We start from the raw sequence: 22,060 nt of genomic DNA, 5'->3' as shown, positions 1-22,060 counted from the left end.
CTCGAGGGAGATAATAGAGGCTTTGTGCCGTGAAGAGAATGGGGCTTTCTGACAGGGAAGGGGGTTCAGTTTCCAGTACCTCTGAGGATTAACTGGCAGCGTTTTGCTATATTATACCATGCAGCGGGATGATTGGTTTTCACCCCCCCCACCCATGCTTGATGGGGTAGAAATATTTCGTTTATATCTCCCTATCTGCCTCTCTCGCAGTCATTTGGGCACGCCCCCCTGGCCAAGCACTCATTGATGGTTAACTGACCGGGCTTCCCTAATGAGATGCAAATTAGCGGATGGCCTGTCAGACCATCCCCTCGCACGACGCTACCGCCAAGGTCCTGCCCTTCAAAGCGGCGCCTCCCAGCCCAGGTGAAATCGTGTGTGGAAGGGAAGTGGGTGTGTCTCTTCCCTGCTCCGGGGGCGTAATGCCGGGGAGCCCGGAGAATACCTGCCGCTGGTGCCCCGAGGGGGTCAGTCGGAGAAAGCGGCGCACGGGAGGGGGCTAATCAGCTGGAAACGGAGCAGCTTCCCCTTGTCCGCCTGGATCAAGCTCAGAGCCAGGATGAAACCAGCCGCGGCGGCGGCGGCACATGTGGCCGAGTGAAACCTACCAGCGCCCCGCAGGGCGCGCCCAGCCGCAAAGGAGATCCGCCAGACGCAGCGGGCCTGGGGGTGACCACTGCACCGCTCCCTCGATCCCCTCCACCCCGGGGGGCTGGGCGGACCCCGGAGCAGAGACCCCCCGGCGCCCGAGCGGGAGGAAGACCCGGCCGGGCGGCCCCCTGACCTCTCCGGAGCCCGCGGATCCTGCAACCCGCTGCTGACGGGACTGGCGAGCGCCGAGGGAGGGCGGCTGCCTGGGGACCCTGCGCCGCTGGCGCACATGGGCGAGCGGGCGCGGAAGGACTGACGGGCTCCCGCCGCCAGGCTGCTCCCCGAGCCGGATCGGCCGAGGAGACGGGGCCGGGGGCGGCTGGGACAGCGCCCTGGCGGGGCTGGGCTGGTGACCTTGCTGGGATGCGGGCGCCTGGGCTGCCTCCCTCCAGCCAGCCGCGTCGGGGGGCTCTCAGCCCGGGGACCCAAAGGCCGGGCAGCCGGGCAGCGCTCGGGGCTGGGCAGGCGGATTCGTAGTGCCCGAAGTGGGATCCCCCGGGGGCAGAGGCAGGCAGGAGAGAAGCAAGCGCCTGGCTGGATGCACACACGCCCAGGGAGAGGCGGCCGTGGCTGGACTTGGGGCAGCCGAGTCGGGCTAGGTGGCTAGGTCCTCCTCCTTCCCCCAGCACGGTTCTCCTCCTCCCGCGAGGAGCCGGGCGCCTGATGTTCACCGACCTGCGAGCCAAGCTCAACCCCCCGAGAGGCCGAGATGGGGCTCTGAAAATGAACTGCGGCGACCCGAAAGAGATGGAAGGTAAAGGGCGGGGGGGCGCTGGGTCGAGGGGGGGATGCTCTTGCTTTCTTCCCAAGCCACACACGCCGCTTGCTAGGGGCAGGGGGGTGGCAGACCCCGGGCTGGCTCTGGCTCTCCGTGGGATGCACCAGGTGGAGGGAGGTTCGCAAGCTTTCAACCAGGCCCCCCCCCCCCTTTCTTTATCTGAGCCTCCAGAACTTGCAGGCATCGGTCCCCTGTGCTGCAGTGACCCCGCTTTGTTTTGGGGTTGGACCCCTCGGGGCGAGGGGGGGTCAGATGGAGACGAGCGTGTTCGCTAGAGCGATACGAACCCGGGGGAGGGGGGGAGACTTCAATTGCCTGGGGGTAGAAGGCCGATGAGCGAAGCAATTGTCTCGCCTCGGTGCAGCGGACAGCCCCAGGGGCCGGTTTCCATGCACTGTGGTCTCTGGCTCCCCCCGGCTCCGCTCTCACATCGATCACATCCAGGCGGTGCAGTTCCCAGGAGCTGCCCTGCGCCCTGGTGCTAAAAGTTTGCCTCCCGTGAACAGCCCCGAGGGGAATGTGGCCGCTTTAGCTAACCATCTGCTCTCCTTTGTCTGGGCACGTCTGGCTGTTCCAGGGCATCTTCCGCCTTCTGTTCCCATCTCTGCAACTCACCCTGGCTGGGCATCCTTAAGACAATTCACCCCTCTGTAATGATACTTCCCTTCCTCCCAGGGTGTTGTGAAGCTAGAGGAATGTTTGTAAAATGCTTTGAAATCCTCAGATGAAAGGTCCCTGTAAGTGCCAGGCATTTAGGACTCCACACAAACCCAGCGGACAAACGCTGTTCTTTCAAAAGACTTTGATCCAGAGTCTCGATCAGACCTCCCTAATGCAGCAGCCTAATCATTGACTTCAGGCAAGGAAGGAACAAGGTCTCTGGGCTAAATCCCGACACATACTGAACATTAGCAGCTCCCATGGTCCTGAGTGCCTGGCCACATGTGACCCTCGGTGACTAGATTGTCTGTAGCCTTGTTCTGGGTGGAATGAAACACCAATGTTCCTGTCTAATTGTCAGGGCCTTTGAAATATTATCTGTCCCAGACATATACAGATACATTGTCACTCAAAACCAGCACAGGCAACTCATCCTGGTAGTGCCTATCTCCCCTTGGTATGCCCGCAGACTCGCTGGGTGCCTTCTAGTTCTGGCCTGGTGGGAAATCTTCTGAAATTTGCAGCTAAATCAAGCAGCTCTATTTTAGCACTAACTTTCGGCCCGATTGCACTCATGTCAGCGAGCACTCACTTATAGGAACAGGCCCATTCTCTCTTGTCCTTGTCGCTCCTTGCACTTCACCTGGCCCTAGCTTTAATTTTCAAATCAAAATCAGGAATTCAGTGCAGGAAACAGAATAAAGCAGGTACAGTTCGTTTTCTTTTCTCTCTTCTTTCTTCTCCCTCATATGAAATAGCAGGAAAAGGCATCGACCTGATCTCTCAATGTAAATTAATTTTAAAATAACAAAATAATATTGATAATGTAAATATTCAATGAGAGAGCTTTAGACGAAGCCAGTATGGAATATTGGATTAGCATAATCCAAGGCCCTGATACACACTTCATGGGCCAAATGGGGCCATAGTGTAACTTCATTGACAATAGAAATGAATTGGTTCATTGGTGTCAAGCCGTCCCTTTAAAGGCATGTAATTTCACTGAAGCCAATGGGGATCTCTGGATACAATGGGGGGTAGAATATGAGCCATATGTTGCATTGAAGCTTGGGCTGGGGGTGGGAAGGCCATGTCATAATTTGGAGGGTCAATGATCCGATGTGCTAAGAACCACTCTTCTCAGGGGAGCCACGTCACTCACGCCCCAGTGCCCAGGAATCTTTCCCAGAGGGTCGAGTGGAATTCTCCATCCTTTACAGCATTTGAAGATCAGCTGAAGGGGAAAAGTAAAATAACACGAAGGCCAGTTTATTTTGTGGTTCACGTGGTGAAGGTGTCAAAGGCGAGGCATGATCTCTGGGGACCCATTCCATGAGTGAATGATGTGATATAGTCACCAGTCCTAAGAAGCCCCAGAAGAACCTTAATTGTTTTTTCTTTTCCTGCTGCAAGCAATGAAGGAAATGCAACGGGCCTCTAGTTAATCTGAACCACAAATCCATCTTCTTGATTGCAGGCTAGTTTCTTGCACCATTAGGTGCTAAATGTCTCTTTCCCATGGGGAAGTTGGAAATGCAGCAAAATGACAAACGGTTTTTGTTCATCATAAAGCACACTTCTCTAAGGCACTGTAGGAAGTTTATACCCAGTAGCAGAAATGCTAATCTATTGTAGGTACTTATGTGAGCCCCATCTCCATAGTATCTGTGCACATCACAGTTTACTCCTCACAGCACCCAATAAGATGAAAGTGCTATTATCCCCATCTTGCAGATGGGGAACTGAGGCACCAAGAGACTAAGTGATTTGCCCAGAGTCATAGAGGATGGTGTGGCGTAGCAGGAACTCATCCCAGGTCTCCCATAGCCTGCCTAGCACGCTGACCACTGGACCCAGCCTTCTTCTCTGAGGAAGTTCAAGATTTTGGGGCCCAGATTTCCCAGAATTGTGTGTGAAAGAGACTTTTGTGCACTCCTAACTTGCACATGCATGTTTTACTGCACACAGCTGCAGTAACTGTGCACACAAAGTAGATACAAAGGCTGTGCCTTTGTGTTTTGTATGAGTTTGAATTATTTGCTTTGGGGCTTCTTCTTCTTTTTTTTTTTTTTTTTAAATAAGAGACTCTGAAATAAGTTTTATGGCCCCATATTTAGGCCCCCTATTGACGTTTGTCCCAGTCTGCAAACCCCCGTGAAGTCTGGCACGGTTCAGAAGGATTGGCAATTGAGAGAGGAAACAGGTGCATCAAAGGGGCTATCTCCGGAGGTGAAGGGAAGATTGGAATAGCGGGAGTGTTGCAGGTGAAGACTGAGGTACACTGAGTATGGAATAGCAGGGCTGCAGTACATGTAGGAATTATCTGCCTTTCTCCGGGTATTACCTCTTCCTTTTCATGAACAGCAAAATCACTCACACATTTTAAATGGAGCTTATTGTCCTGAGGCAAAATTCACCTCTCTAACTTGTGTGCTGATGTTCTGCTTTTCTAGATCTGCACAGGGAGGGAGAGCTGGAGCCCTACAGAGATCTGCCATTTTTATTTTGCACTTAACAGACCCCTATTCCCATAGTATCTGAGCGCCTCTAAGCTTTCAAGTATTTATCCTCACAACAGCCCTGGGAGGTCAGGCAGATAAGGCCATTTTATAGCCTGAGGTTAAATCATGTGTCTGAGGTCACACAGGAAATCTGTGGCATAGCAGGGAACTGAACCTGGGACTCTCCGGCTATGTCTACACTGCAATAAAACACCTGTGGCTGGCCTGTGTCCGCTGACTGGGCTTCAGCTGCAGGACTATACAATTGCTGTGTAGATGTCTAGGCTCAGGCTGGAGCCTGGGCTCTGGGACCGCTCCCTTTGCAGGATTGCAGAGGCTGGGCGCTAGCCCAAGCCTGGATGTCTACATGCAGTTTTATAGCCGAGCCCTGCAAACCTGAGTCCGCTGATGTGGGCCAGCTGCAGGTGTTTTATTGCACTGTGGACATATCCTTGGGTCCTAGGCTAGTGGGCTAACCACTGGGCAATCCTTCCTCTTTGCCAGGTGATGGGAATCGTGCTCCTAATTTGTATGCTTTTGATATGAATTTGGCTGCTTGAAATTTCTCTCTCAAGGGATGGTTGGTAACATCTGCAAGTGGGTTGGCAAAACTGACATATCAGGTCTGTTCCAAGCAAATTTATAGCAGCAGGTAGCGGTCAAACTGCATCCGACTCAAAACACTGGGCAGTCCCTACCCTGAGACACTGCCACTGACTATCTGTCTCAGTCAGTGTTTTCAGGTCCTGGACTGAACAGTGGGATCTGTTGTGGAGGATTCAGAAATCATACATTTTCCTCTCCTCCCCTGCCCAGTCGTAGCGGTTGTTGCACTGAGCTCATGTAACATCTATTTTTCATCAAGACGTAGCTAGTGCTAAAAGTGACTTGGGGGGAAAAATTGAAGCCGCTGTGTATTTTGAAAGTGAGTTGAATAAACTCCATCTTCCTGTGCTGTTCTGAATGGCAGCTCCCAACCTTTTTCTAGCCAGACTCCCACCCATTCTGAACCCAACCAAGATGCATGCACAGTTAAGAAGCTCCCTAGGCTGTGAATTTATATGCAATGCCTATGTTTCTATCACCCATCACAGAAAGCAACAGCTGCTCTGGGTTTCCATGCAGCAGGTTAGCCTTGTTCTGTCTCTCTGGCCTTTCCAGCATTAGGGGAGAGGCACTGAAACAAATCAAAGTGTAATGAGAGAAAACGCAGTGGGGGGATCAGCCACTGTCTTTCTGTTCAGAGCACGCATTCTAACCTGTTAGTTTTTTGTCCCCAGACTTCACCTATCTCCCAGGAAGATTTAGGACAGGCTCATCTCCAGTCACTGCTGGTGGAGGCTGAAATGCTACAGGGATGGAATGAACCAGGTTGATTAAAAAATAACCCTTTCTCTTCCTGGTTCAACACTTACTGCTGCTAAGCATGGCAGCTTGGCCTGGTAGGGGGAACGCAGCAAGAGGGTACAAGAACCAGTGCTGTCTAGAAATCCAGTGAAACCTACTCTAAAGGAGGGAGTGTTGTCTAGTGATTAGACTGGAGGGGGGGCCAGGTCAGAACTGGAATTCAGGACTCCTGGGTAGAGCTGGGTGAATATTTTTTTTTGGAGAATAGTAAATTTACTGAAAAAGTCATTTTTCAGGTCACCAAAACTATTCATGAATTTGGATCAAATTTGACAAATAGTATAGTTTCATGCAGGAAAAAAATGGGAAGGTTTTTTTTATTTGTCAAAAGTTCATTTTGAAATGAAACTTTTTGATTTTTCTTTTCAACATGTTTCACGTTGACTTTTTTGTTTCAAAAGAGCATCTTGTTTCAAAACTTCGCTAAATTAAAAAAGAAAGAAAGAATGAGACACCCAGAAATGATCTGAAACCAAAACTTCACTTTGGGTTAAACGAAACATTTTGTTCAACCTGAAACGTTTTTTTTTTTTTTTTTTTTTTTTTCAGATTTTTTTGGTTTGGCCCCAAACTGAAAAATTAGTTATTTGTTCACATCTAGCTGTTTAAGGGGAGTGAACTCTATCCCTTAGAGCGGAGGACTGGAAGTCAGAAGGCGTCCTGGGTTCTATTCCCACCTCTGCTCCTGAACTGCTGTGAGACCCTAGGAAAATTACTTAATCTTGCTGCTTCAGCTTCCCTCTTTGTATTTAGCTCCCAAAGGTATTGCAATATTTAATTAATGTTAGTCAAGTGTTTTGCAATCTTTGGCTGGAAGCCGCTCTAGAAGTGCTAAGTATTATTATGATTACAAAAAGACAATAAATCAAAGAGAATAATTTACAAGTTTTTTTTTTTATTGCCGAGTTTCACTGTAGGCAAATGATTGGTTGACTAACCCCAGCAGAGATGTTTTGAAATGGCAAGAACCCCATAAAGCGAGGAGGGATCCCCTGCTCTGAGGCGAGCTGCGGCGAAGGAACAGATCATGAGTATTATTTTTTTTAGGAAAAGAAGTATGGTGGGAAAGAGGTAGGCTTGAAAGAACATAGCTGAAGCCAAATAGCATTTTAAGAGGGGTAAGGCAGGATAGTGAGATTGTATAGGACGAATAGACCAGGTGAGGTAAGTGTCAAGTACATGTGGGTAAGTGGAGATGCATAGGAGACAAGAACGCCTGAGCTGTCACTCCATTTCTGACATGAACTCCCGGTGTCTATGGCCTTGGACACCTCATTTTATCTGTGAAGTGGAGCTAATGATATTTGCCTGCCTTACAAGGGTGAGGGGGCTAGGGGAGGATCCTGGTTATGTAGGTGGCCCCCAAAGCAGGGTGTGTGGCCAGGCTGCAGAAGGCCCATACAGGGGAGGAGAACCCCCCCCCCCCCCCCCGTGCCATATGTGAGTGAAGAACTTGGCCTCTGACTGCTGCAGAGAAGGCTGCGGGCAGAGGGATTTGGGGTGAGAATGGGAGCGGCACAGGCGCAGCAAGTGATCTGGTGACTGGCCTGGATGTGGGGGAGCACAGGGGATGTGGGTGTCCCATGGCACTGGGTTGGTGGAGGAGAAAGGTTACATCCCTCTGAACCCAGCTGAAGTTCCCTGGCTGAGGGTCCCTGACAGGCTGTGTCTACACTACCGACTTCTGCTGGCATAGCTGTGTCGCTCAGGGGTGTGAAGAGGTGTGACACTCCCCCCCCCCGGCAGAAACCCCTCATGTAGACACAGTTATACTGGCAAAGCTCTGCTTCCAAGCTTGTTTCACTTGGGGATAGAAGGATGGGATTAGCAATACCAGTAAAAGCATGGCTTGGCCAGTATAGCTGGGTCCACACTAGGAGCACTTTGCTGGTGCAGTATGCCTGTGATCCCATCCCAGCAAAGCGCTCGGACTGTAGACAGCCTCAGGCTCTGCTCACGGGTCCAAGACTTGACCCGGTGCTTTGGGGATGAGAAATGCTCCGTAAAGAGATGTGCTGGGTTGTTGGGGAGACGGGATGAGCTCCGTTAATACAGGCGAGGGAGGCAGAAAGCTGAGAAGATTAAAGTCTCCTACCTTTTTCTCTCTCTGTGTTTCATACATGCCTGCTAAGTAAAGGAGCCAAAGTCTTGCAAGCAGTGAGTAAAAATGACGATTAATACTCTGTGTTTCTGTAGCGCCTTCCATCCCAGCCTCTCTCACTGCCCAGTTCCGACGAGCCCCTGCTCAGGGCTAGGAGGAGGAAATGCACCTTTGCTCTTTGCACACCTGGTCACTCCTAGTATGCCCCTGAGTGCAAGGACTGCTCCAGTTTAGTGGCGGGAGGGTGTTCAGCTCTGGAGGCATTGTGCTGCAATGAGAAGATCTCCCTCTGGGACAGGACGGTGCAGCTCTATGCCAATCCTCACCATAGATGCTGGAACTAAGGGGGCTGGGGGGCTGCAGCACCCCTGGCTTGAGGTGGTTTCCATCATATACAGGGTTTACAGTTTGGTTCAATGGCTCCAAGCACCTCCAATATACAAATTGTTCCAGCCCCCCTGCTCCCCGCCCACCCCGGGCTCCATGGTGCCAGCACGCGGCGGCCCGAACCAGTGAGGCCGCACCACGAGAGCCGGGCGGAGGACAGAGATTCCGTCCCCAGGAGGATTTTGCGATTTCAGAATTTGATTTCATTCTGATTTGGAACAAACCCTACACATGTTGAAATTCTCCATGGAAGCGAAATTGCCAAAAGAGCTGTTTGTGTGCGGATCTCTTTTAAAAACTGGAAATGCAGTGGCATTTGGAAAGGAAAAATTGAAATGTGGATTATGTCAAAATGGGACATAATCAAACTCACCTCCTCCCCTTTTGTTTTCCTCTGAATTAAAGTTTGGTGAAATCCACGTGATTTAGCAAAGCCCTTTGATTCGGGGGGAACTGCGTTGTTCTAATGGAAAACTGTTCCAGCCCAGCGTTCCTGATTCAGCTCTATGCACAGCATCCCAGGGGAGTAAAATGAAGAGCCTAACGTGGGGAAACGGAGGCACGGAGATAAGGAGCATTCAGCAAGTCTGGGATCGAGCCAAGAGCAGAACTTGGATCTCCTGGAGTTTAGCCCCGCGGCTAGTGTTGCTTTCCTAATTCTCAGATGAGTTCCGCTTTCCAAACAGTGCAGGCAGCTGGTGACCACTGAACTGTGACATACAGGAATTCCACAGGCCCTCACCCTCCATTTTATTTGTCGATTTGGGTTTCCACTGGCAGCTTTGTCTCCACTGGGGAGCTGCTGCGTAGATGCACCGAACAAGGCTCCTTCCCCTCTTGGAGAACTCTTTCACCTCCGGGTATAATCTCCACTTGACACAGGATGAGAAGGGGCGAGCAGAGGAAGTGACAGGCAGATATTTAGATCTAGTGGTAGCGGGTTAAGCCCTTTTCAGAGTAGTTTACATTCTGCCCTTCTGTGTCACTCCCTGGCCATGTAAATGAAGGAGCTTAGCGAGGGGGTTGGGGAGTGGGGGATAGAAGAGGGGATTATCTAAGGACAATGACATGGGGGGAGGGGAGCTTTGGCTGTGCTGTCAGCAGGAGAGTGCTGTGTATAAAGAATGCCAGGGTCTTAATCCCCCTCTCTGCATTGCTGATTGGCTGGGTCGCTGCCCAGCTCGCAGGAAAAGCAGAGGGTACTGAGTGCTGCATATTGGCAGGAGGGCTGACGCGCCGATCAGCAGGAGTCAGTCAGGTATGGCAGAGGTCTGAGGGCAGAAGGGACTCGCCCAGCGCTGGCTCGCTCTCATTCGTTCATCCTCTTCTGAGGCTGCAGCCGGGGCGACCACCCGTCTCCCACGACGACGAAATACGGAGCCGTCGCGGTGCAACCCGGGAAGGCTGGGTCTGGTCTGGTGAACCTGCGGTGCAAGGACCCAGTTCCCTGTTGGTGTAAAAGGCTGGTGCTCCATTGAAGTCAGTGTCGCTCTGCTGACTTGCACCGGCAGGGAGATGTCTGAGAACAGGAAGGGATGGGGTCATGCCTCTTTGTGTTTGTCTGGAGGTGGGCAGAGGCGTCTTTGCAAACACTGGCTCTGGAGAAGCGGGCCCAGGGGCAGCCTAAGCAAAGGGAGTTATAGTCCGTGCAGAAGGAGACAAAGGCCTGGCTGATTTCTGAATTTGTTCCGTTAGGGTCATCGTAGGAGGAAATCGGTTGATGCTTTTGGTTTTGTGGCTCTGCTGTTGAGCATTCATCTGTGTGGCTTTATTACTGTATTTACTGTAGCGTATGAGAGCCATGGATCAGGGCCCCACTGAGCTTGGCCTCTGTACTTGACTATGCAAAGACAGGAAATCTCTTCCATCGGGTCCTGAAAGGAAAAGCTAGGGCTTGCTGATCTGCTTGTACCTTGAGCCCTCTTGCTCTAGAAAGAATGGACTCCGGCCCCCGCTGAGCGACCCCTTGACTTCTGCTCCTGTGCTGCAGAACTAAGTGCTGTTGAGTAACCGGAGAGTTGAAACCCGAGGGCTGGTTGGGAGAAGGGAGCAGAAGGTTTCTAAAGAACTGCCTCCGAGCTCTGGGATAATACAACTGCTGCCTCTCTCCATCGGAGCATAAACCCAGCGGGGCGCTCCGTACGCTGCCTTTATTCAGAGCGCTTTCATTTTTTGCCTTTCTCCCATCTGCTGCCTGCTCTCTGACACTGTTGGCTCGTCTCAGACCAGGTTTGAATACAGCAACCTGAGCTCCTGTGCGAGCCTCAGATACTGTGGGGATGGATGCAGGATAATGACCTTTGGAAAAAGGTCCCTGTCTTTCAGCTTCAGGCCAGGACCTCTAAAGGAGTTCTTTAACAGAGCAGGACCCCTGCTCCCCTGCGTACCCCTTCTGTACTACATGCCACACTAGATGCAAGTATTCTGGGAAGGGATGCTAGTCCTGCTGCGGTGAAAGCTGAAGCCAGCTTCTCCTTACACACCCAATTTTATATATGTAAATAACACACACATTGTGGGTACGTATGTGGATGTCATTACACAGCACATGAACTAAACTGGAGGGGTCCCGCAGTGGAGCTGTCTCTCTTCAACAGCCTCAGGGTAACAGCAGGACCAGCTGCTAGCTAGTAATGGGCTCTTCAATCTAGCAGCGAAAGGTCTAACACAATCCAATGCCTGGAAGTTGAAGAGAGACAAATTCAGACTGGAAATGAGGCGTACATTTTTAATGGTGAGAGTAATTAACCACGGGAGCAATATACAGAGGGTCCTGGTGGATTCTCCATCACTGACAATTTTTAAATCGAGATTGGATGTTTATCCAAAGGATCTGCTCTAGGAATTATTTGGGGGGGGGAGTTCTTTGGCCTGTGTTATACAGGAGATCAGACCAGATGGTCAGCATGGTCCCTTCTGCCCTTGGAATCTATGAATTACGGTCCCATTAGCAAAGGAAGTAAGCATCCAAACATGGCATGGCTTTAGAATCTAATATCCCCCTAATGAGGGCCCATAAAGACAAATGATTCTAGACCGAGCAATCCATCTGTGGGTGCATCCATGTCTATTATATAATACTTTTGTTTTTAAAAGGGGAAAAACCCCAAACTCTTGTCAATTGGCTCTTGTGTTTCTGAGGGCGGCTGGTAACCTCTATCACCCTGGCTTGGAACGTTCAGTCACCAGTGGGGCTTTTACTTCTGTGACGGCCATCTTATAATGCTTAATAACCTGTGGATGGGGTCAGCATTTACATCTCCCCTCTTCTTTAAGAAAAGGTCCCCTCCCATCTGTGATGTCAAAGTCACATTACACGGCGCTGGCATCAGAATGATGAAATAGCCCTTTCCATCTGAACCTCTGCACTTCTTCAGAACAGTCCTGTTGGCTTCTCATTGTTCCCAGTTACTGATGCCTTTGGTATTCACCTGTGACTGGCATCTCCAGCCGACCCCTCTTTGCAGTGGGGTGGCCTCTGTTGCTCGGCCCTTGCACTGATTTGACTTAGCTCTCTATCTAAGTACCTACACGGCCTCCGAGCACCAGGTTTCGCTATGCAGTTGCATTTGCATGAAAGACTCCGCTCCATTTGTTATATTGAAAGAAGAAGTAATCACAAGAGAATTGTTGCAGTGGTTTACCGAGCAATAATCCCATATCCTCTCACGATCCAGGGCGTCATCAGAACCTTCATGGCATATAGAGGAGAGCAGATACGTTTAGCAAGCCCATTCTTAGATCAGACCAGTTTCCCATTCCGTTTCCCCTTATTCTCTTAGCTGGTTTATGTCGTAATTAATTGACGAGGGCTTTTTCTTTATTTCTGAAAATTAATGAAAGGAGGACATTCCCTTTCAGGGACCCATAGTCCTTTCAAGCTGTTCGGTCATTTAGTTCCTCCCTTGGGGACCAATGTAAGATTGCTTTCCACAGTGTGTTCCCTAAAAGTTCCTTAAGTCAGATTAAAATGTCTCAGACAATGGCATTTCCACCTCATCCCTTAGGAGACCATTCCACAGCCTAATTGCTCTCACTCTTAGGAAACGTTTTATATTTCTCTCTGCTGAATGTGATCCCATTACTCCTCGTCCTACTCCTTGGCTAGGTTTAGTTCTGTACAACGTATCATTTGAGTGAGTGGCATTTTCTTAGATTTCAGTTTCCTGTTGCACAAGGGTTGATTTTTCTTTTCAAGTTAGGGATCACCCCTAGAGATCCCAACTATAGAAGTGAGGCTTTTTACCCATGAAAGCTTATGCCCAAATAAATCTGTTAGTCTTTAAGGTGCCACCGGACTCCTTGTTGTTTTTGTGGATACAGACTAACACGGCTACCCCCGATCCTTAACTATAGATATTAGCACCCAATGGAATGATGGTTTTCTTGAACCCTTTCATTCCTACAGTGCCTCAGGTATCCTTGGAGAGGAGCTTCTCTTTGTGTGGCTTCAGATTGTTCATTGTAGTCTAAACAGTGAGATCTTAGTCCAGGGGTGGGCAAACGACAGCCCACGGGCCACAATCGGCCCGTGGGACCGTCCTGCCCGGCCCCCGAGCTCCTGGCCCGGGAGGCTAGCTCCGGCCTCTCCCCTGCTGTCCCCCCTCCCCCGCAGCCTCAGCTCGCTCGCTCCGCCGCCGGCGCAATGCTCTGGGCGGCGGTGCTGTGAGCTCCTGGGGCAGCGCAGCTGCAGAGCCCGGCCTGACCTGGTGCTCTGTGCTGCGTGGTGGCGGCGGCGGCGTGGCTGGCTCCAGTTGGGCGGTGTGGCCCGGCTCCAGCTGGGCAGCGCGGCTGTAGCACCGCCAGCCACCGGTGCTCCAGGCAGCATGGTAAGGGGGCAGGGTGCAGGGGAGGTTGGATAGAGGGCAGGGGAGTTCGGGGTGGTGGTCAGGGGCTGTGGATGGTGGTCGGGGGGAAAAAGAGGGTTGAATGGGGACAGGAGTCCCGTCAGGAAGGAGGGGGGGCTGGATGGGGCGGCAGGGGGCAGTCAGGGGCAGGGATTCCGGGGGCAGTCAGGGGACAGGGAGAAGGGGTGGTTGGATGGGGCAGGGATCCCGGAGGGGCCGTCAGGAATGAGAGGAGCGGTTGGATGGGGTGGCGGGGGTCCCAGAGGGGCTGTCAGGGGACAGGGAGCGGGGGTGTGTGGATGGGGCAGGGGTCCCAGAGGGGCTGTCGGGACAGGGAGAAGGGGTGGTTGGATGGGGCAGGGGTCCCGGAGGGACCGTCAGGAATGAGAGGAGCGGTTGGATGGGGTGGCGGGGGTCCAGGGGCAGTCAGGGGACAGGGAGCGGGGGTGTGTGGATGGGGCAGGGATCCCAGAGGGGCTGTCAGGGAACGTGGGGGTTAGATGGGGCAAGAGTCCCCGGGGAAGGGCAGATAGGAGGTGGGGGCTGGGCCACAACCCCCTCCTCTAACTGACCCTCCATACAATTTACAAAACCTGATGCGGCCCTCAGGCCAAAAAGTTTGCCCGCCCCTGTCTTAGTCCCTGCTTTGTGGGATCCATGTGGCTTATGCCAAGCCTCCCGGCCTTTTATCTAGAATAGACGAGCATGTGACTCTAGTACTGACGCTTTATTCTTACAGAAGGATTCATTTTCTTTCCCCCCAAAGGAAAATTTTACATTTTAATTGGAACAAATGGAATAGCCCAAGCTTCTGAGCAACCAAATGGTCAATACCGAATGAGCACAATTACTTTCCTTTCTCCCCATGGTCGTGCATGTGCAGATGCTGGCACGCTCGCACATACATGTGGTTATTCACCCACACGTGCCAATACACCCTTGTGTGCATGTACTCACGTTACCAGTGCATATGCACACACGCACGCACATGGGCCTGATGTGAATTCAAACCTGTGTGTACCCACACATCTGTTCAAAGTTCACGTGTGTGCATGTACTCAGAGCTGTGTAAGTGATCGCACATTCACAGACACACGGGCATTTCTGTAAATGCTCTGATTGGTGTCTCATAAGGATTTGGAAGAGGAAATGGGCAGGATCTGCTGGGCTCCATTATAATCTCAAGAAATCTCCTTTACCCCTGAATTGTCTGGGGATAGGAGGGAGTGGATGGAATTTTATCAAAGAACTCCACAGGATGGATTGACCACTCCATTGCACCAGTCTGACTCTATGGAGGCAATGGGCCAGATACTCAGCTCACAGAAACTGGCAAAATGTAGCTCCTTTGAAGTCAGTGGAACCACCCCAATTTACAGCATTTGAGGACCAACCCAGTGCATACACACTTGCATAAAACTGGTGTAGCAAATTGGTGAATCAGACCCTTTGGGACTCACTGGCTGGAAAATTGGTGTCAAAGCAAGCTTTGCTGGTGCTAGCACTCTGGGCAAACGTCTCGGGCAGCTCTGTTCATTTCATCAGAGCAAGCTGGCGTAAGCAATTGTGGTTGCGGGCTGTTCGCTTCTCTTTGAAAAGAAAATAAGGGACTGGTGGGGGCAGGAAGACATTTAAACAGCATTCAGGGTATGACCCAGCCTGGCAATGGAAAGTCCCAGCTGATGCTGCATTTTTCATTCCCGTCCCCAGAGTATCCTGGTGTTGTGAACAAGAGCACGCGTTAGGGGCTGAGCCAAGAAGAAGAGGAATGGTTTCACTTGTAGAGCGCCATCGGCCAAGAATTTCAAAGTGCCTCCGTTAAGGAATCACCTCGCTGGCTGCTGAAATGCAGCCTCCTCAGAGGTAGCACGTACACGGAAACGTTGCACAACAGCTTAGGGCAGAGTGTACAGAAGAATCCTGTCGTCACTGGAAATTGGGGGGGGGGGGGAAGGGAGGGTGTGTGTTTCAGGGACGTAGAATATAAAAATCCATGTTGGCATTTGGCCAGGGCCGCCCAGAGGATTCAGGGGGCCTGGGGTCTTCGGGGCACTTCGGGGGCGGGTCCCGGAGCGAGTGAAGGACCCGCCTCCGAAGACCCAGAGCGGATGAAGCCCTTGCCGCCGAAGACCTGGAGCGGAAGAAGTCCTTCACTCGCTCCGGGTGTGTTCGGCGGCACTGAAGGACCTGCCGCCGAAGACCCGCCAAAAACTCTTGTGGGGGCCCCTGAAAACTCTCGTGGGGGCCCCGGTGGGGCCCGGGGCCTGGGGCAAATTGCCCCACTTACACCCCCCCCCCCCTCTGGGCGGCCCTGCATTTGGCCAAAGGATCAAGCTTTATGTCCCTCCTACTAACAGTCAGTGCCATGGGATCACGAGAGACCATGCGGAGTCACTGAGGCCCGTGGCTTTGACCGCATCCCAAAGGCTGTGCCTTTGCAGTTTGTATTGCGACCTGCTCTTGTAATATCTATGCTACGCAAATCCACCAGGCACCCAGAGTCGGGGTACATACAGCCCCATGCATGAGCACCCACAGACGATATGCCCGTAAAGCCCGTACAGGGGTACCCACAGCCAGCGCACTCTCAGACCACACCTGCCATTCCTTCAGTCCAAGGGGCTTCGGCCTGCTGCTCACAGCCTTTCACTGGCTCGCTAGCGATGAGAAGCTTGAGGCCTCCCATCATGATACGGTTACCAAAATCTCTGCACAGGTTCCTCCATCAGGTGTTTTCCTTTGAAGGAAAACTGGGCTGGGCTGTGGGAAGGGAGGGGCTGGGGGGACTGGCATCAAGTGGTTGGGGCCGGGGGGGTTAGCAGCAGGACTGGGGTAGCGCTGGGAATGCCCACAGCGCAGACCCACTGTTACTCAGGTCGCAGAATCTGTTGCCGTGGTAACAGCAGCCATCTGAACAGACAGGATGGTTTCACAGGCGCGAGGTGGCAAGAGGCAGCACCCCCGGCACTCACGATCCTCCAGCAGCCAGCCAGACAACACAGGCCCGCCCTGCTCTACCCACCAGGCCCCCAGCCCTCCTCAAGTCTGGTTCTGGGAACGGCAGGTAACAAGGGCCTGGTCATAGCCCTGAGCACGGGACCCCGGGTTATACAGACCCTGTCTGGCAGTTTCGGGAGCAGAGGTGTACGGCTCTTTTACACACACACACACACACACACACACACACACACACACACACACACACACACACACACACACACACACACACACACACACACACACACACACACACACACACACACCCACCCCCCTTCCTGTCCTCCTATTTTTATTTCCTGCCCCTCTGAACTGGAGCGTGCTTTCCACGGATCACGCTCCCAGCACGCGGCCCCTGGGATGTTGCCTCCTCAGCATTTTTGGTGCTCAAATACCCTTGCAAAATGCACCAGGATTGCCCAGCAATGGTCCGAGACACTGCTCCTGCCCCGTTGCGAGCCCTGGCCTGTGGGCTCCTCGCTGCAGAGCTCTCTGGCATTTCGTCAGGGTACGGTACGGCTTTGCTGGCAGTGCCCGGACTGGAGAAGTTTTAGGGGATCCATACGGCAAAAGGGCACTCCGTACCCTCCCCCCACACGGGAGAGCGGCATGTGTGGGGCAGGCCAGGCCAGGCCAGCCTAAAGCTCAAGCCACAGCTGGAGGGTCCCGTTCACACTCAGAGCTCCACACTGCACCTCCCCCTAAGCAGCTCTTTGCTCAACCTCCTCTTTGCTTCCCCCACCCCCCATCACAGCATGGGGCCCCGCAGACCAGAAGGCCAGTGCCAACGAGTTTAAGGCACTGTAGCTTCTAAAGGGTTAACGGGTCCTAGCTGGTCACATGGCTGCTTGGGGCAAACTCCCCTCCAATGAGCCTTAATTTGCTGGGACACTAAATGTAATGGTATTGCCTGTGTGTGTGTGGCGGTTTCTGGCCCAGGGGACCCAGTTAGCCAGCCCTGGGCTCGGGGGAGCTCTACGTCAAAGCCTCCAGAATCAGCGCCGATGCAGCACCTGTGTCCAACCCAAGCACAGCTGAGTGCGGGGCTTAGCAGCCCACCTGCCAGTGGGAGAGGGGCCTGGGAATGCATCTGGTACGCAGCTCCATAGCCAGCCCATTTCCTCACGGAGCTGGGGTTTGCGGTCGGAGCTCCTGCAGCCCGTGTGCATGGTTCCTCATCAGCGGCTGCGGCCCCATTGGGTGTCGTTGTGCATTTAAGTGCCTGCGGCCCTGTCTGCTGGCAGCCAAAGCTGGTCACTGAGAACTGGGGCTGATTTCCTGTTCCTTCAGAAGAGCTGGGCTTGCTAACATGCTGCCTCTGCTCCCTGTGCAGCCCACAGACAAGCTTCCTTCCTTTAGAACGGCCTCACCGTCTTCTTACTGGAAAATACTCCCTGTCCTCCCAGCAAGCCCTTCTCCTGGCCACAAGCGCTGCCATAGCAACAGCCCTCTCCTGCATGGTTGCTCTGGGACTTGTAGAACAGACTTCTGCCACCGCAGCTAAGAGCAGGTAGCAGTAGTAGGCTGTTCTCTTCTAGAGGACCAGCCACTGGAGGGGAAAGCAACACAGGCTTTGCCAATGTGGTGCACTTCCACATCCTTCTCCGATCCTTCGGCCTCAGGGGCAGAGAAGAAGACTGGAGGACGTGGACTCAGTCCTGTGCCTCTTGAGCAGCAGCGCATAGGGCAATCTGGGCAGCTGTGGGAGGACGCTGGTGCATGGGGTATGTTTGTTGTCTTTCTGATATAAATCGTTCTCCTCCCCAGCCGCTGCCGCGCACTTCAGCTTCTGCCGGAACCTCCTGGAGCACACGGTGTCGGCCGAAAACCTCAACTACCGTCTGCAGCGGAACACGGGCAGCAGCCTCACCTGGCATGACGGGCGGAGTCAGAGGTCAGCAGGAGGCAGGACCGTCAAGCTCCTACAGCAGCCGGGAACCGAAGGCTCACAGGTACCAGCCTGTCAGGAGTGCACGTTCCTCGCCTCTTATGGGGCGTTAGCCATGTCTACGTGCACTGCTGAATGGCCCTTTGGGATAGAGGGGGCCAGTCCAGCACATTTCCAGCATGCGCTCCCCCTAATCCCCACCCCCTGCCAGTGCATGAGGTGTCACAGTCCTAGGCTCTGGCTTGCTCTGATCTCCGAGCTCGCACTCCTTTTGCCTGTCTAGCAGGGAAAGAGAAGGTCTGTTCTCCCAGACTGGTCCTGTAATGTGCTGAACACCCTCCCAACCCGTTGACTTTAAGGGGAGTGTCTCTCCCGCGGAGCTCAGAACCTCGCAAGAGCAGGCTCCTGATTTTGCTTTACGTTCTCATGATGAGTTCATAACCTGCAGAATTGAAGAGCTGATTATTGAAAGGGGACTTTAAAAACCCCCCGTGTGGAAGGAGTAGGGGTGGGGAGTGGAACTTGGAAGCATTGTTAATTCTCTTTTTTTGCAGGGCTTTGAAGCTGAAAAGAGAAGTGGGACTTTTATTAGGCAGGCTGCACCTGCCGCTGGGGTTCAGTGGCATGTGGGTTCATCAGCAGAGTGCATGCTGCTGTCCTGCACTGAGCAGGCGTGGGGACCTGGAGTGGGCATGGGTTCTGTGTTGTACACACCGCGCTGCAGTGTTCCCTTAGGGTATGTCGATAGTGCAATTGGAGGTGTGATTGCAGCTCAGGTAGACGTACCCAGCCTAGCTTCAGTCTAACTAGCATGGATAAAATAACCGTGAAGACACAGCCGCACAAGCTAGGAATGGAAGTATGTAGCCAGGCTTCCAGGCCGGCTTGTACGGCCTTTGCTGCCGTGTCTTCGCTGCTGTTAGTACCCATGCGAACTAGGTTAAAGAGTTTCAATCACACACCTCCAACTGCAGTGTAGACTGACTCTAAAGCCTGCTTTTTGCACGGCATTCAGTACCTGCCACTGAAGCCATGGGGGTGTAACGCTAGATCTCTGCAGCAGAGATGCGCCTGAGCTACAGAGTCTGGACCAAACTCCCCCGAAGTCCGGGGGGTTGGTTCTGGCCCCATCTCTGCAGTGACTGCCCCGGCGTTCTTTCTCCATGAAGCTACCATGTGGCAGCCTACTGCATTTTGCTCCAGCCAGGACTGGGGGCGCCTGCTGTCCTTTCATTGCAAAAGGTCTCACTGCAGTCCTGACTGGCCTGTTGGGGAAGGAAGTCGGCAGGTGAACCCACAGGGGCACTGTATTCGTTATTACTAGCTATTAATGAGAAGGCACTAGTCAGTGCTGCCTCATCACTGGAGTGTTCCCAAGGAGGGAGGCAAAAGGTGCTGACACCAGCAATTCTGCATCATCCGTTCTTTCATTTCCAGTACAAACTCCTGTCCATCAGAGGCTGAGTTAAGGGTGCCAGAAGCATTTCGCTTCGTGCCTCCAGCTCAGCGTCACTCTGTGCAGAGAGAGGACCGTGTCTCTCTGTGCTGAATGTCTTGGCCTCTAATTCTGCAGCATTAAAAACCAACCCCACCAACTACAACCAGGCTGTAACGTCCTTTGGTGCTTAAGGACCACTGAAGACCTGGGGAGCCTTGCCACTGACTTTGACTCAGACCCTAAGAAAATATGCAATGCGCGCGTCTGGCTTTAAACTTGCAATATCTCGTTCCAGCTGCGTGTTCATCCTGCCTCCTCCTGGCCAGGATGCAGCTGACGTTTAATTTCCTTTCCCCAGTGCTCAGTACACACTGTGAGTGCCTGGGGGACAGTTCAGTGGCCCCCTCCCCTTTGTGAAATGAGTTTGGTGGGTTTCAGTCAAGCTCCAGGTTTGCCAAGTGCCCACAATCCAGTTTGTACTAATAGGGGCCCACTTCCACTTGGCAGTGTTGGCAGAGAAGTCCAGGGCTGAAGGCTTGTCCATATGGTGGCTTAGTGCATGGGAAGCAGGGGTGTGGATGTGCAGCACGCTAACTGGCTGCGCGGACCCTGCTGTTGCGCACTAAAAGGTCCCTGGTGCACTTTGACCCGCTGCTGCTTGACGTGGGAGTAGGTGAACGTGCGCTAGGGGACTTTTAGTGCCCAAGAGCAGGGACCACCCGGCCAGTCTGTGCGCAGCAGATTCACCCAGCCTCAGCTTGCCACGCGCTGAGTCTCTGTGTACATAAGCCCTAGATGACCCATGGAAATTAAATTCCCATTTCACCCTCCTGGGCAGCAGGGCTGGGTCTCCATGGACGGGCAGGCCAGCATGAGGTAGCTGCCCTGCTGCGGTCTGTGCTGAGCCCATCCTGTCAAACTCTGCTCAGGACCCACTTCTGCATCCATGGACTCGCAGGCTCCTTTCTCCTGATGTCAATGTAATTTGCTCCTCAGGGACAGTCAGAGGTCTCAAGCATTGGGTGAGATTAACAGAGTCTTGATGAGAAAATCTCCAGCCCTTCCAGCTGGAGCTCCCCAGTGACCGAGCTAGAGACGGGTCTGATGGCTGCAGCATGTGTGCTTTTATTTTAGTCCCTGCAGTGAACCCAGGGTGGCCTCAGGAGATGCTACCTGGAGGGCGCTTTTCTCTGGGATTAGAAAAACAAAGTAGATCTCACCCCCTCCCTGTGGCGATCCACCTCTGGGTGCCTGAGTAGTGGTAACCCCCAGACTGTCAGCTGGGGCAATGGCTCAGTGGAGAAATGCAGCTGTGGTCAGCAAGGTCTCTTGCTAGGAGAGAGGAAAATTTAAGTGGCTAGCATCAGAAAAGGACCAGGCAGCAGCTAGCGCTCCAGCCCTGCCCTCTGAGCCGTGGGTGCCGCCCCTGACTTTCCCAACTCTGTCCCAAGCAGCCATCCTTGTATCCCTTCCCCTGAGCACCTGTGCAAAGGGAGGGGGAAGCGGAGCTGGGGTTGAGTCCTGGTTCACTGGGGACGAGGAAGCAACGCTGCTGCCCCCTGTCGCGCAGTCCCATCAGAAATGGGCCATGGCATCCGCTTGGCTTTGAATCCTAACTGCTCTGAAGCTTGTCTTCTCTCCCTGCTGGCTGACTCCACGTCCCCAGGGCAGGCATTCAAGGTGAGAAAGGTTTCAACTTGTGTTGTCCCTGCAAGCGAGAGAAGCTAATGAAGAGAAGCCGGGTGAATTAATGCAAAGCGATTTGACTGTATTCGAAACCCTGACCTCGCAGCCCTTTCACACGTGACCCATGGAAGGAGGACATTAAAAGGCAGATACCTTGCAGATGGTTCCTTGGTCTCTTCCCAGTAGAACAGCCTTTAAGGCAGCCTCTACCTCAGTCCCTGAAACACCAGTGTTTGATATTCATGGCTGTGAGTTTATCAGAGAGACAGTTTAGTTCAGCCAGCTGGAAGAAGAGCCATTGATTCATTACACTTCCCCATTTACCACCTTCAGGAGCCCAGGGACTCATGCCGAGCTTCCAGCTGAGCAGAAATAACAAAAGAGAGAACCTGCAGATGAGTAGGGCTCGGTGTGTGCTGTTCCCATCCTCAGAGCCTGGTTCTCCAGACCGCCACTAGAGCTTGAGGGCGTCCCGCTGTGACCTTACTGCTCAGGACTGCAGTTGCCCTGGCCAGCAGAGACAGTCTGAAAATCACTGGGATGGGGGAAGGAAAGTTGAAAGATTCTCATCTGGCGCAAGCAAAGGAAATATTTTATGATATGCTCTGAAAGAGTTTCCAGGTGCAGGGCTGCATCTGTTTGGCTTAGCGGTCACGTTCGAGGTGTAATCTCAGCCAGTTTCGGGGACAGGCGATTTCAGACAGCTTGCCAATTTGTGC

General features: G+C 52.9%; 1 protein-coding gene across 1 annotated transcript in view; it reads left to right on the top strand.

Moving 5' to 3' along the window:
* The first annotated feature begins 1,249 nt into the window (after positions 1-1,249).
* The window catches only part of SAMD10 (sterile alpha motif domain containing 10), a 37,625-nt gene continuing 16,814 nt past the window's right edge, over positions 1,250-22,060 (top strand). The window contains exons 1-2 of the mRNA XM_024219450.3: positions 1,250-1,405; positions 18,097-18,281. Of these exons, the coding sequence (XP_024075218.1) occupies positions 1,315-1,405; positions 18,097-18,281 (276 nt within the window). The 5' untranslated portion in view covers positions 1,250-1,314. The remainder of the gene's footprint in view (positions 1,406-18,096; positions 18,282-22,060) is intronic.

The sequence above is a fragment of the Terrapene carolina genome, unplaced genomic scaffold (genome assembly GCF_002925995.2).
Source record: "Terrapene carolina triunguis isolate 2854851 unplaced genomic scaffold, T_m_triunguis-2.0 Scaffold130, whole genome shotgun sequence".
Taxonomy (NCBI): Eukaryota; Metazoa; Chordata; order Testudines; family Emydidae; genus Terrapene; species Terrapene triunguis.
The sequence above is the reverse complement of the archived record's forward strand: the minus strand, read 5'-3'. Positions and strand labels throughout refer to the sequence as shown.